Source organism: Balaenoptera acutorostrata, chromosome 3, assembly GCF_949987535.1.
Source record: "Balaenoptera acutorostrata chromosome 3, mBalAcu1.1, whole genome shotgun sequence".
Taxonomy (NCBI): domain Eukaryota; kingdom Metazoa; phylum Chordata; class Mammalia; order Artiodactyla; family Balaenopteridae; genus Balaenoptera; species Balaenoptera acutorostrata.
In genome coordinates, this window is record NC_080066.1 from 93,486,247 (window position 1) to 93,502,516 (window position 16,270).

At 40.8% G+C, this 16,270-nt stretch overlaps 1 protein-coding gene across 6 annotated transcripts in view; it reads right to left on the bottom strand.

Moving 5' to 3' along the window:
• Positions 1-4,403: 4,403 nt before the first annotated feature.
• The window catches only part of WDR76 (WD repeat domain 76), a 78,515-nt gene continuing 66,648 nt past the window's right edge, over positions 4,404-16,270 (bottom strand). For 5 of the 6 annotated variants that reach the window (XM_057542387.1, XM_057542388.1, XM_057542389.1 and 2 more), the window contains one exon: positions 4,404-5,944. In XM_057542387.1, the coding sequence (XP_057398370.1) occupies positions 5,689-5,944 (256 nt within the window). In that variant the 3' untranslated portion in view covers positions 4,404-5,688. The remainder of the gene's footprint in view (positions 5,945-16,270) is intronic. The other variant, XR_009007422.1, reaches the window with a different exon arrangement.

Sequence of the window (16,270 nt, forward strand, 5' to 3'; positions counted from 1 at the left end):
AGCCCACAGGCTATAATTTGCCAACCCCGATCTAGACAATAAAACTGCTCCTTACCAGTGTGTAAGCAGAAAGAGGGTCAGCTCTGCTCCAATTCCTGACATGTGTTAAAGATCCGGGATCATTTCCCAGTAGAGGCACTGGGGTTGCTTGTTTAAAGGGTGCTCGAACAACCAACCAGCAAAGAGATGTCTGATGCCAAGATGAGCAAGATCAAGCGCTGGAATGCTAAAACGCAGCCAGAATCTAAGCATGGAGGAGGGCCTGTCTGATCATTTCCATACCAGCAACAATTTGGGCAGAATTACAAACATCTAATTTCAAAGTAACAAGACAAAAACAGAGGGAGATCCTAGTAAAGATCAGGGATCGCTTAGAACCAACTAGCCACTGCCACTTGTCATCTACACAGGAAAGGCTTTATTAGCACAGGATTGGAGTAAAAAGTAGACTCAGAGAAGAACAGGCTGTCAGGAAATAGGGGGCTGGTTTTAACCTGGATATCTACTGTCTTATGCAACAGAGCAGATTACCTTTTAGTGTAGTGTTCCTACCTCAGTCTGTAGAATATGGTGTTTCTATGCAGTGAGTGATAGCCTCGACTCTGACCTTTCATATTCACATTAAAGACAGATGCAGTATTCCATATCCTGGTACGCACTTGTGTCTAGAGTTCTAACAGTACAATAGTCCATACCACTTCCTACAGCTGGATTTTGCTCTCTGAACAGAGACTTGTGGGTTATTTTTTTCCAGGGCTTATCCCACAAAATACAGATAGAAAAGTTTCCTTCAATTTGCTTTTCAAATAGTGCTTGAATAACAAACTTCCTTTGCTGGTGACTAGTCTTTTTTGGTATCTCCCCATCATTAAAGATTGTTCAAGTTTTTAACCTGATTTTACTGTGTTCCACTATGTCTCCTATTTTCTCTCAAAATTAGTTTTGATCTCATTGTAGAAAAAGCAGTGGTTTCCACAGCTTCATCTATCAGAGGAAATAAAACTCTTACTAAAGAATAGTGTACTGCATCTTTAAGCAGTAGAAGGTAAACTACCTGCAAATGTGAATTTCTTAGTTTCATTAAAAAAATATATAGTTGTTAACCTTTTGTGTGCCAAAAATTCTAAGTTACATTTTCCTTCAAAGCAATGTACTTTTTTCTACATATGCAGTATGTAGTTAGCATAAAATCATTGGTGCCATGAAAATTATTTTTAAACGTAAATAAATATTTAAATATCACAGAAGAGTGGACTCTTTTTTTTTTTTAACTTACAGCCTATCTCACTTTCTCCTCCTTAAAATTAACAACACATAGATAAAAGGATAATAAAAGGATACCAGTGGGATTTACACAGCTGACTGCTGTCTGCGACTGGAATTATTTAAAATAATCATTTTGTTTATAGCCATCTATTATCCTTGTTCTTCCCCCAAAAATAAATACTATTAAGAACTTAGAAGCTGTAAGTGTGGAATAATTTTGGAGATGAATTGGACCACGTTTTTCTGATGAGGAAAACCAAGAAATGATTTTCCCAAGCTTACACACAGTCTCAGAGCCCAAAGGAGAATCTAGATGGTCCAGCTTCTGCACCAGTGTTCGTAAGCCTGGAGTAAGAGAGAGAACAGCAAACACTTCCTACGAAGGGAACAGAATGATATCACCACTACAATTACAAACCTCGTATTTACAACTTAACAACATACATTCCTTTAACACTATCTCATCTGATTCTGTAACCATCACTCTGTGGCTATTGACTGGTAATGGTCTTCTAAATTCCATGAGGATAAAAGGTGAGACTAGGGTCCACTGTACTAGCTTATTATCTAAGCTTCCTATTTTCAGTTCTACCTGCCCTCCAACCCTCCATTCTGCCACTAGATCATTTTCCTAAAGCACCGATCAGGTTATGTCACTTACTTCCAAATTTTAAGAGGTTCCTATTACCTTTAAAATGATATCCAGGGACCTCCCTGGTGGCGCAGTGGTTAAAAATCCACCTGCCAATGCAGGGGACACAGGTTCAAGCCCTGGTCTGGGAAGATCCCACATGCCGCTGAGCAACTAAGCCCGTGCACCACAACTACTGAGCCTGCACTCTAGAGCCCACGTGCCACAACTACTGAAGCCCGTGTGCCTAGAGCCAGTGCTCCACAACAAGAGAAGCCACTGCAATGAGAAGCCCGTGCACCACAACAAAGAGTAGCCCCTGCTCACTGCAACTAGAGAAAGCCCATGTGCAGCAATGAAGACCCAATGCAGCCAAAAATAAATTAATAAAAAAATAAAATGATATCCAGTGCCCTGTCCCCAAGGAAGTTGTTTTTTTTTTAATGACAGGAGTCTCTGCTTAAAGTGATCTGAAGAGTAAAAAAGCGTGAGAACCACTGGATGCGAGTGGTTTCCCATGATCCTACAGACTTAGAGCTACAGCCCTTTTTTTAAAAAAAATAAATTTACTTATTTATTTATTTATTTTAAGCCTGGTGGTGCGCAGGCTTCTCATTACAGTGGCTTCTCTTGTTGTGGAGCACGGGCTCTAGGCACGTGGGCTTCAGTAGTCATGGCACGCGGGCTCAGTAATTGTGGCTCGCAGGCTCTAGAACGCAGGCTCAGTAGTGGTGGCACCCTGGCTTAGTTGCTCCGCAGCATGTGGGAGCTTCCCTGACCAGGGCTCGAACCCGGGTCTCCAGCATTGGCAGGCGGATTCTTAACCACTGTGCCACCAGGGAAGTCCCTATAGCCCTTCTTTGGATAACTAATGACGACTCAGCTATGCACACATCCTTTCAAGGCCCCTGCTTAGGGTGCCTCAACCACAACCAAGCCCCTCTGCACCTGAACACACTTCTGGTTTTAGCTCATGAACAGGCTTCCTCTACACACCCCTACAACATGCTGATAGAGTGGAGTAAAACGCGCAAAAGATATTTTTAAAACATTTCCTCTTGCACAGCTTCCATTTTAGGAAAACATACCTTAAGATGTTTTACTCCTTGCTCTGTGTAACTGTGCTAAATATTATCTTCCTCACAAAATTCCACCTTTTCATTTGAAAAGTCAAACATTTACAGCCACATGAACCAGAATTATGGGTCTATGCTGTCTTAAAACTAAAACTCATTACTGGCCATCAACTCTGTACTAACAAGGAAAAACAAAAGTACTAAATCAGAAGGGACAGCCTAACAAACGAGACGCCTAAGTTTTTGGAATCTGAAGACAGAGTGCATATACTTCTTCCTCTCAAGTTTGATACAGAAGGCACATGTTTCTGCCCTCCTCCTCTTCTCATGTACTGTACACTGGCTGAAAGTATTTAAACCTTTGTATCCACAGCCCTAAAGCTCTCTGCTTTCCTGGAGAACTACCTTTGCAAAGTCTTCTCTGTGGAAAGGTTAACTCAAAGGACAGAATACTAAAATGGGTCTTAAGCAATTCAGATTCTATCAGTTCCTAATCATTTGCAGTCTCTCTTAGTCTGACCAAGTCTCCATCCACCCCAAATGAGATCATCCCCTTCCTCCTTAATGTCACATTAAAAAAGGTCAGGCATCTCAAAGAAAATAACTACAGGAGAATTCAGAGCTTACATGCTTATGAGATGTTATAAAGGCCAGCTAACAAAAAAGGTTTATCCGGAAGGGAGAGAGCAATCATAATACACACATAATTACAGAAGCCACACAGCTTTAAGCGAGTCTCTGGGAGAAGTGCCCTTCACAACAGAATACAGTTTAAGGATGTCCTAAGGGAGGCAACTGTCCTTTACGTGCTTTCTAGATTTAAACAACTGCTCCTTTATAGAGCTTACCACCAAGAAACAAGTCCCCCACTCACTCTCCTACTCTCCTTCCTGCACCGCCTCAAGAAGACAGAACTCTGTTAAGTAGAATGGGATATAAATAGCACAGCTTATGAAGCTACAGTGGCAGAAGAAACCAGGAAAGTGAGAAACATCAAGAATTTGCTAACATTTAGTGCAGAAGCCAGGCAATTAGCACCAAGTATACCACCAAGTATTCAAAGCTTAAATGATAGTACTAATTTGATTGCGAGTAGTTTTCAACATCTTAAAAGAACAACTCCCACAAAACTAGCCACTCTAGAACCTGTAAAATTAAGTGGCGTGGAAAAGGGAAAGGGAGCCTAAAGGTTTCATTTACTATTTCCAGGACAGTTTAAATTTACCTCAACCTCACATAACCTTACTTTTTGCATTTCATAAATTAATATTTCCACCTTGCTTATCAATTCCTGTATTCATATCACCAAGAAAACAGAGAAATCCTATTCCTTCTAAACACCCACAACCTATTAATAAACTAAGCCTCACAACTTATTTAGACTTTAATTACAGAGAAGGAAATTATTTAAGAAAAAAAATGTTCAAGGAAATGATACATGTCACTTTATTTCTGTGATATACAATTATGAAAAGATAATATTTCCTCTTAGAAATCAAACATATTGCTGAAGCTATTTACAACAGGCTTTCAGTAGTAGTTTGGCAATGAAGAACAATGGAAAAAGTTGGATAGGTAAGGTCACACAGTAATATTAGTCACTGATTTAGTAATATCCAACAACAGACACATTCAAATTGCCATAGCTTCTGAAAAAAAAATTTTATGAAGAAATTCCAAAAATGGTATTTCATAACACTTCCCCAGGTTACTGAATCTCCTCTGGAGAGTTTAAAGACAGGGACAGATAAGGCTGTCTGTGACTTTGTAAGTCAGGAGCTTTTACTTCTTTAACCATGACCCACAGTACCACAGTAATAAAGAAATACATTTTACATCAGAATATACGTATGCATGTATACCTACAAATATGTATGCATATGGAACTAAGTTTCACAAAAGAATACTTACTCTAATTATGTTTGCTATTCTTTACTATTTCTCTCCTTTTCATTTTTGTAAACACTGTTCATGGCCACTTAACTGATTTCACGTGAACAGCTACAAACCACAGTCTGGGAAACACTGGTCTGAAGGTAATCTCATACTGGATTACAGCAATCAGGTAGATCCAAATCCTGTGCCTACAAGCCCTGGGATTCCTTGGCTGTGTCTCAAGAGCCATGTAGAGGAGCGGGAGGGAAAGGGTCAACACACACAGACACAGGCCCTGCCCAAGTGAACCAAAGCTGCTCAGCAATTTCTTGGGATTTCATGTAAGATTTAATTTAGAGGCAAGGGGGAAAAAAGGTGCTCAGTTTAAAAACTCAAAAGTTTCAAAATCACTGAGTTAGATGACCTTTCAGGACCCCTTCCAGTGCATGAGTCTAGAAATAAATATTTACTGCAAACTATAAAAAAACCCACAAATCTATATATCACTATAGAATCAAAACCACAAAAACAACCAAAATACTGATCACTCAAAGCTTTATAATTTATGTTAGAATTTCTCAACATTCTGCCTGATTAAAAGTGCTGAAGGCATCACAGTCTCCCCTTTAATTCCCTCGCCATCCTATAGAAACAACCTCCAAGGCTTCTTACTGAAAGTACCTTCTGCTCACAGTTCTTATTAACAAAGCAATTTTGTATTTGCTAAAAATAGAACATATTACCAAGTAAACAGACTAAGCCACGTGAATTACTGGGCTCCTTAGACACTGATTAATTTGAACAAATCGGTGTTGTCAAACCAAAAACTCTGCAACTTTCTTAATTCATAAAAACATGTATCCTCCCACTGGAGTTACCTCCAGCCAAAATATACCGAGTTGGGTGCATAGCGTTGATGGAACACACAGAGGCAAGGCATTCTCCACCAAGAAAAGAGTGCACCCACTTTCCTCTCTCATGAAAGATTTCCACTCGCCGTGGATGGGCCATGCTGCCGACTATGATACAGTCTTCTTGTTTAGGGTCCCACACAGCTTGGAACCTGGTCAGCCATCTCCCAGTAATGGTGTTGTGCCTAGTGAAAAAAAATGATTTTTTTAAAGGACAGTAGTGTTAAATAACTCCAGGTAGCATGGGCAGAGGGTAAAGATGGCATTGCTCCTAAATGCTGATATTCTCTGCCAAGTTTCTTTTCATTAAGTTACTGCGTCACCAACAACCTAATCTCATCCTTCATGCAAGACTGAAACTCAGGACAGAGATGATGTATTCTGCATTTTTGAATCTCCAGTGCTGGGTATAGTGGTTTGTGCTCAGTGGATGGTCACTAAATGTCTATTGAAATGGCACCTTTTTTGTTCACTATTTACTAGCTCAATGGACTCCCCTCCTTTTTTTTTAGCACATGCAAACAGAAGAGGACCTAGAACAAAGAAATATATAATCTAGGTTTTTGCTCTTTTAACAGGATCTGCTATTTCCCACATTTGTATTCCCCTAATTACCAAACCCTGAAATCATTTTATATTCCATACAACCTTAAAGTTAAAAATACATCTGGAGCTCAAAGAAGAAATCACAAGAGAAATTAGAAGATATCTGCAGACAAATAAAAATGAAAACACAACCTACCAAAATCTATGGGATGCTGTGAAAGCAATAGTAAGAGGGAAATTTATAGCAGTAAACATTAGAAAAGAAGAAAGATCTAAAAATCAACAATCTAACTACACTTCAAGAAACTAGAAAAAGAAGAACAAACAAAACCAAAAGACAGCAGAAGGAAGGAAATAATAAAGATTAGAGCAGAGATAAATGAATTACAGAATAGAAAAACAACAGAAAAAAATAAACTAGGAGTTGGTTTTTTGAAAAGATGAACAAAATTGACAAGCCCTTAGCTAGATTAAGAAAAAAAGAGAGGAAATGCAAATCACTAAAATAAGAAATGAAAATGGGACATTATAACTGATGTCACAGAAATTAAAAGGATTATAATATTATGGACAATTATACACCAATGAACTGGACAATCCAGAAAAAATGAAAAATTCCCAGACACAGGACTTCCCTGATGGTCCGGTGGTAAAGAATCTGCCTTCCAATGCAGGGGACATGGGTTCGATCCCTGATGGGGGAACTAAGATCCCACATGCTGTAGGGCAACTAAGCCCACGCACCACAACTACAGAGCCCACACACTCTGGGGTCTGCACGCCACAACTAGAGAAAAGAAAACCCACATGCCGCAACTAGAGAGAAGCCTGCATGCCACAACTAGAGAGAAGCCCGCACACCTCAACGAAAGATCCCGCATGCCTCAGTGAAGATCCCACGTGCTGCAACTAAGACCCGACACAGCCAAAAAATAAATTAATTAATTATTTTTTAAAAATTCCCAGACACATACAATTTACCAAGACTGAATCATGAAGAAATAGAAAATCTAAATAGAACTATAACTAGTAAAGGGATTAAAATAATAACCAAAAACCTCCCAACAGAAAAAATCCCAGGACCAGATGGCTTCACTGGAGATTTCTACCTAACATTTAAAGAAGAATTAACACCAGTGCTCCTCAAACTCTTCCAAAAAGTTGAAGAGGAGGGAATACTTCCCAATTCATTCTGTGAGGCCAACACTACCCTGATACCAAAGCCAGACAAGGAACCTACAAAAAAAAAAAAAAAAAGCCTACAGACTAATATTCCTGATGAATATTGATGCAAAAATTCACAACAAAATACCAGCAAACCAAATTCAACAGCACATTAAGAGGATTATACACCATGACCAAGTTGAATTTATACCTGGGATGCAAGGATGGTTCAACATATAAAACTCAGTTAATGTGATATACCACATTAACAGAATGAAGGACAAAAATCATAAGATCCTCTCAACCAGTACAGAAAAATCATTTGACAGAATTCAATACCCTTTCATGATAAACACTCAACAAACTAGGAATAGACAAAAACTATCTCAACATAATAAAGGCCATATATGAAAGGCCCACAGCTAACATAATACTCAATGATGAAAAACTGAAAGCTTTTCCTGTAAGATGTGGTAAAAGGCAAGGATGCCTACTCTTGCCATGTCTATTCAACATAGTACTGGAAATCTGGTAGGACTAGAAAACTGAGTAGGACTAAAGACTCCACAAACACACAAAAAAACTATTTAAACAATTTCAGCAAATTTACAGGATACAAAAATCAACACACAAAAATCAGTTGCATTTCTACACACTAAGAATGACCAATCCAGAAAGGAAATTAAGAAAACAATCCCATTTACAATAGCATAAAAAAGAATAAAATATTTAGGAATAAATTTAACCAAAGATGTGAAAGATATGTATACTGAAAACTACAAAACATTACTAAAACAAACCAAAGAAGACACAAATAAATGGAAAGACATTGTGGTTGCGGACTGGAAGACTTAGTATTGTTAAAATGTCTATACTACCCAAAGTGATCTATAGAATTCAATCAATGCAATCCCTATGAAAATCCCAATGGCATGTTTTACAGAGAGAAAAAAAATCCTAAAATTGATATGAAACTCAAGGAACTACAAACAGTCAAAATAATCTTTAAAAAGAAGAAGAGGACTTCCCTGGTGGCGCAGTGGTTAAGAATCCACCTGCCAATGCAGGGGACATGCGTTCGAGTCCTGGTCCAGGAAGATCCCACATGCCGCAGAGCAACTAAGCCCATGCACCACAACTACTGAGCCTGCGCTCTAGAGCCCGCAAGCCACAACTACTGAGCCCGCATGCCGCAACTACTGAAGCCCGCGCACCTAGAGCCCATGCTTCACAACAAAGAGAAGCCACTGCAATGAGAAGCCCGCACACCACAATGAAGAGTAGCCCCTGCTCGCCGCAACTAGAGAAAAGCCCACGCACAGCAACAGAGACCCAGTGCAGCCAAAAATTAAAAAAAAAAAGAACCAAGTTGGGGGCCTCATATTTCCGGATTTCAAAACATACTACAAAGCGACAGTAATCATGACAGTGTGGTACTGGTATAAAGACAGACACTACAGACCAGTAGAACAGAATAGATCCCATAAATGTACATGTACATGGTCAAGTGATATTCAACATGGGTGCCAAGACCACAAAATGGGAAAAGGACAGTTCCTTCAACAAATGGTGCTGGGAGAACTGGATATCCACATTCAAAAGAATAAAGTTGGACAATAATCTTATATTATATACAAAAATTAGCTCAAAGTGGATTAAAGACCTAAACATAAGACTTGAAACTATTAATAAAACAGAGAAGAAAACATAGGGGGAAAGTTTCAGGACACTGGATTTAGCAATGACTTCTTCGATATGACACCAAAAGCACAGGCAACAAAAGCAAAAACAGACAAATCTACATCAAACTTAAAAACTCTGTGCATCAAAGGAAACAATCAACAGAGTGAAAAGGCAACCCACAAAATGGTAGAAAATATTCACAAATCATATATTTGATAAGGGGTTAATATGCAGAATACGTAAGGAATTCCTATAACTCAACAACAACAAAAATTATGCAATTCAAAAATGGGCAAAAGACTTGAATAGACAGTTCTCCAACGAAGATACACAAATGGCCAACAAGCAAATGAAAAGATGTTTAACATCACTAATCATTAGAGAAATGCAATCAAAACCACAATGAGATATTACCTCATTAGGATAATCACTAACAAAAGAACAGACAGTAAGTGTTGATGCATATAAAGAGAAATTAGAACCCTGGTGCACTACTGGAATGTAAAATAGTTTGGCTGCTATGGAAAAACAGTACAAAGGTTCCTCAAAAAATTAAAAATAGAATTATCAGATGATCCATCAAAGTCCCCCTTCTGGGTATATATCCAAAAGAATTCAAAGCAGGATCTTAAAGAGATACCTTTACACCCATTTGTTCACTGCAGCATTATTCACAATAGCCAAGAGGTAGAAACAATCAAAATGTCCATCAACAGATGAATGGAAAAAGAAAATGTGGCACATACATACAGTGGAATATTATGCAGTCTTTAAAAGAGGACGGGACTTCCCTGGTGGCGCAGTGGTTTAGAATCCGCCTGCCAATGTAGGGGACACGGGTTCGATTGCTGGTCCAGGAAGATCCCACATGCTGCGGAGCATCTAAGCCCATGTGCCACAACCACTGAGCCCGGGCTGTAGAGCCCGCAAGCCACAACTACTGAGCCCGTGTGACACAACTACTGAAGCCCGTGCGCCTAGAGCCCATGCTCTGCAACAAGAGAAGTTACTGCAATAAGAAGCCCGTGCACCACAATGAAGAGTAGCCCCGACTCGCCTCAACTAGAGAAAGCCCGTGCGCAGCAACAAAGACCCAACGCAGCCAAAAATAAATTAATTTTAAAAAATTAAACTGGAGATGGGGGGCAAGATGGTCGGAAGAGTAAGACGCGGAGATCACCTTCCTTCCCACAGATACAGTAGAAATACATCTACACGTGGAACTGCTCCTACAGAACACCCACTGAACGCTGGCAGAAGACGTCAGACCTCCCAAAAGGCAAGAAAATCCCCACGTACTTGGGTAGGGCAAAAGAAAAAAGAAATAACAGAGACAAAAGAATAGGGACGGGACCTGCACCAGTGGGAGGGAGCTGTGAAGGAGGAAAGGTTTCCACACACTAGGAAGCCCCTTCGTGGGCAGAGACTGCGGGTGGCAGAGGGGGGAAGCTTCGGAGCCACAGAGGAGAGCTAGCAGCCACAAGGGTGCGGAGGGCAAAGTGGAGAGATTCCCGCACAGAGGCTCGGCGCCGAGCAGCACTCACCAGCCTGAGAGGCTGGTCTGCTCACCCGCCGGGGCGGGCAGGGGCTGGGAGCTGAGGCTCGGGCTTCGGTGCTAGCCGGGAGGGAGTCCGGGAAAAAGTCTGCAGCTGCCGAAGAGGCAAGAGACTTTTTCTTGCCTCTTTGTTTCGCGGCGCGCAAGGAGAGGGGATTCAGAGCACCGCCTAAACGAGCTCCAGAGACGGGCGCGAGCCGCAGCTATCAGCGTGGATCCCACAGCAACAGGGGCGCAGCGGGAAAAACGGAGAGATTCCCTCACAGAGGCTCGGCGCCGAGCAGCACTCACCAGCCCAAGAGGCTTGTCTGCTCACCCGCCAGGGCGGGCGGGGGCTGGGAGCCGAGGCTCAGGCTTCGGTCGGATCGCAGGGAGAGGACTGGGGCTGGCAGCGTGAACACAGCCTGAAGGGGTTAGCGCACCACAGCTAGCCGGAAGGGAGCCCGAGAAAAAGTCTGCAGCCGCCGAAGAGGGAAGAGACTTTTTCTTGCCTCTTTGTTTCGTGGTGCGCAAGGAGAGGGGATTCAGAGCGCCGCCTAAACGAATTCCAGAGACAGGCGCGAGCCGCGGCTAACAGCGCGGACCCCAGAGACAGGCGCAAGCAGCGGTTATCAGCGGGGACACCAGAGACGGGCAGGAGACGCTAAGGCTGCTGCTGCCGCCCCCAAGAAGCCTGTGTGCGAGCACAGGTCACTCTCCACACCGCCCCTCCCGGGAGCCTGTGCAGCCCGCCATGGCCAGGCTCCTGTGATCCGTGATCTGGGGACAACTTCCCCGGGAGAACGCATGGCGCGCCTCAGGCTGCTGAAACGTCACGCTGGCCTCTGCTGCTGCAGGCTCGCCCCACATCCGTACCCCTCCCTCCCCTCGTCCTGAGTGAGCCAGAGCCCCCGAAGCAGCTGCTCCTTTAACCCCATCCTGTCTGGGCGGGGAACAGACGCCCTCAGGCGACCTACATGCAGAGGCGGGTCCAAATCCAAAGCTGAACCCCGGGAGCTGTACGAACAAAGAAGAGAAAGGGAAATCTCACCCAGCAGCCTCAGAAGCAGCGGATTAAAGCTCCACAAACAACGTGATGTGCCTGCATCTGTTGAATACCTGAATAGACAACGAATCATCCCAAATTCAAGAGGTGGACTTTGGGAGCAGAATATATTAATTTTTCCCCTTTTCCTTTTTTGTGAGTGTATATGTGTATGCTTCTGGGTGAGATTTTGTCTGTATAGCTTTGCTTTCACCATTAGTCCTAGGGTTAGGTCTGTCCTTTTTTTTTTTTTTTTTTTACTTAAAAAAAATTGTTTTTTCCTAATAAATGTTTTCTTAATAAATTTTTCCTTATTTTCTATTTTTAGAAATTAAAAAAATTTTTTTAATAAGTTTTTTCATATTTTTTATTTTAAAAATTAAAAAATTTTTTCCTTAAATTTTTCTTATTTTTTTATTATAAAAATTTAATAAATCTATTTTTAAAAATTAAAAAAAAATTTTTCTGAATACATTTATTCTTTTTTTTTTTTTTTAAAGGATTTTCTTATTTATTTATTTATTTATTTATTTATTTTTGGCTGTGTTGGGTCTTCGGTTCGTGCGAGGGCTTTCTCCAGTTGCGGCAAGCGGGGGCCACTCTTCATCGCGGTGCGGGGACCGCTCTTCATCGCGGTGCGCGGGCCTTTCTCTATCGCGGCCCCTCCCGTCGCGGGGCACAGGCTCCAGACGCGCAGGCTCAGCAATTGTGGCTCACGGGCCCAGCTGCTCCGTGGCATGTGGGATCTTCCCAGACCAGGGCTCGAACCCGTGTCCCCTGCATTAGCAGGCAGATTCTCAACCACTGCGCCACCAGGGAAGCCCACATTTATTCTTAATAATTTTTTTTCTTATTTTTTATTATAATAGCTTTATTTTATTTTATTTTATCCTCTTTCTTTCTTTCTATTTTTTTCTCCCTTTTATTCTGTGCCGTGTGGATGAAAGGCTCTTGGTGCTCCAGCCAGGCATCAGGGCTGTGCCTCTGAGGTGGGAGAGCCAACTTCAGGACACTGGTCCACAAGAGACCTCCCAGCTCCACGTAATACCAAACGGCGAAAATCTCTCAGAGATCTCCATCTCAACATCAAGACCCTGCTTCACTCAACGACCAGCAAGCTACAGTGCTGGACACCCTATGCCAAACAACTAGCAAGACAGGAACACAGCCCCATCCATTAGCAGAGAGGCTGCCTAAAATCATACTAAGGCCACAGACACCCCAAAACACACCACCAGACATGGACGTGCCCACCAGAAAGACAAGATCCAACCTCATCCACCAGAACACAGGCACTAGTCCCCTCCACCAGGAAGCCTACACAACCCACTGAACCAACCTTAGCCACTGGGGACAGATACCAAAAACAACGGGAATTACAAAACTGCAGCCTGTGAAAAGGAGACCCCAAACACACAGTAAGATAAGCAAAATGAGAAGACAAAAAAACACACAGCAGGTGAAGGAGCAGGGTCAAAACACACCAGACCTAACAAATGAAGAGGAAATAGGCAGTCTACCTGAAAAAGAATTCAGAATAATGATAGTAAAGATGATCCAAAATCCTGGAAATAGAATAGACAAAATGCAGGAAACATTTAAAAAGGATGTAGAAGAACTAAAGAGGAACCAAGCAATGATGAAAAACACAATAAATGAAATTAAAAATACTCTAGAAGGGATCAATAGCAGAATAACTGAGGCAGAAGAACGGATAAGTGACCTGGAAGATAAAATAGTGGAAATAACTACTGCAGAGCAGAATAAAGAAAAAAGAATGAAAAGAACAGAGGACAGTCTCAGAGACCTCTGGGACAACATTAAACGCACCAACATTCGAATTATAGGGGTCCCAGAAGAAGAAGAGAAAAAGAAAGGGACTGAGAAAATATTTGAAGAGATTATACTTGCAAACTTCCCTAATATGGGAAAGGAAATAGTTAATCAAGTCCTGGAAGCACAGAGAGTCCCATACAGGATAAATCCAAGGAGAAACACGCCAAGACACATAGTAATCAAACTATCAAAAATTAAATATAAAGAAAACATATTAAAAGCAGCAAGGGAAAAACAACAAATAACACACAAGGGAATCCCCATAAGGTTAACATCTGATCTATCAGCAGAAACTCTGCAAGCCAGAAGGGAGTGGCAGGATATATTTAAAGTCATGAAGGAGAAAAACATACAACCAGGGTTACTATACCCAGCAAGGATCTCATTCAGATTTGATGGAGAAATTAAAACCTTTACAGACAAGCAAAAGCTGAGAGAGTTCAGCACCACCAAACCAGCTTTACAACAAATGCTAAAGGAACTTCTCTAGGCAAGAAACACAAGAGAAGGAAAACACCTACAATAACAAACACAAAATATTTAAGAAAATGGGAATAGGAACATACATATCAATAATTACCTTAAATGTAAATGGATTAAATGCTCCCACCAAAAGACACAGACTGGCTGAATGGATACAAAAACAAGACCCGTATATATGCTGTCTACAAGAGACCCACTTCAGCCTAGAGACACATACAGACTGAAACTGAGGGGATAGAAAAAGATATTCCATGCAAATGGAAATCAAAAGAAAGCTGGAGTAGCAATTCTCATATCAGACAAAATAGACTTTAAAATAAAGACTATTACAAGAGACAAAGAAGGACACTACATAATGATCAAGGGACCTATCAAAGAGGAAGGTATAACAATTGTAAATATTTATGCACCCAACATAGGAGCACCTCAATACATAAGGCAAATACTAACAGCCATAAAAGGGGAAATCGACAGTAACACAATCATAGTAGGGGACTTTAACACCCCACTTTCACCAATGGACAGATCATCCAAAATGAAAATAAATAAGGAAACACAAGCTTTAAATGATACATTAAACAAGATGGACTTAATTGATATTTATAGGACATTCCACCCAAAAACAACAGAATACACATTTTTCTCAAGTGCTCATGGAACATTCTCCAGGATAGATCATATCTTGGGTCACAAATCAAGCCTTGGTAAATTTAAGAAAATTGAAATCGTATCAAGTATCTTTTCCGACCACAACGCTATGAGACTAGATATCAATTACAGGAAAAGATCTGTAAAAAATACAAACACATGGAGGCTACACAATACATTACTTAATAACGAAGTGATTACTGAAGAAATCAAAGGGGAAATCAAAAAATACCTAGAAACAAATGACAATGGAGACACGACGACCCAAAACCTATGGGACACAGCAAAAGCAGTGCTAAGAGGGAAGTTTATAGCAATACAAGCCTACCTCAAGAAACAGGAAACATCTCGAATAAACAACCTAACCTTGCACCTAAAGCAATTAGAGAAAGAAGAACAAAAAAACCCCAAAGCCAGCAGAAGGAAAGAAATTATAAAGATCAGGTCAGAAATAAATGAAAAAGAAATGAAGGAAACAATAGCAAAAATCAATGAAACTAAAAGCTGGTTCTTTGAGAAGATAAACAAAATTGATAAACCATTAGCCAGACTCATCAAGAGAAAAAGGGAGAAGACTCAGATCAATAGAATTAGAAATGAAAAAGGAGAAGTAACCACTGACACTGCAGAAATACAAAAGATCATGAGAGATTACTACAAGCAACTATATGCCAATAAAATGGACAACCTGGAAGAAATGGACAGATTCTTAGAAATGCACAAACTGCCGAGACTGAACCAGGAAGAAATAGAAAATATGAACAGACCAATCACAAGCACTGAAATTGAAACTGTGATTAAAAACCTTCCAACAAACAAAAGCCCAGGACCAGATGGCTTCACAGGCGAATTCTATCAAACATTTAGAGAAGAGCTAACACCTATCCTTCTCAAACTCTTCCAAAATATTGCAGAGGGAGGAACACTCCCAAACTCATTCTACGAGGCCACCATCACCCTGATACCAAAACCAGACAAAGATGTCACAAAGAAAGAAAACTACAGGCCAATATCACTGATGAACATAGATGCAAAAATCCTCAACAAAATACTAGCAAACAGAATCCAACAGCACATTAAAAGGATCATACACCATGATCAAGTGGGGTTTATCCCAGGAATGCAAGGATTCTTCAATATACGCAAATCAATCAATGTGATACACCATATTAACAAATTGAAGGAGAAAAACCAAATGATCATCTCAATAGATGCAGAGAAAGCTTTTGACAAAATTCAACACCCATTTATGATAAAAGCCCTGCAGAAAGTAGGCATAGAGGGAACTTTCCTCAACATAATAAAGGCCATATATGACAAACCCACAGCCAACATTGTCCTCAATGGTGAAAAACTGAAACCATTTCCACTAAGATCAGGAACAAGACAAGGTTGCCCACTCTCACCACTATTATTCAACATAGTTCTGGAAGTCCTAGCCACAGCAATCAGAGAAGACAAAGAAATAAAAGGAATCCAAATCGGAAAAGAAGAAGTAAAGCTGTCACTATTTGCAGATGACATGATACTATACATAGAGAATCCTAAAGATGCTACCAGAAAACTCCTAGA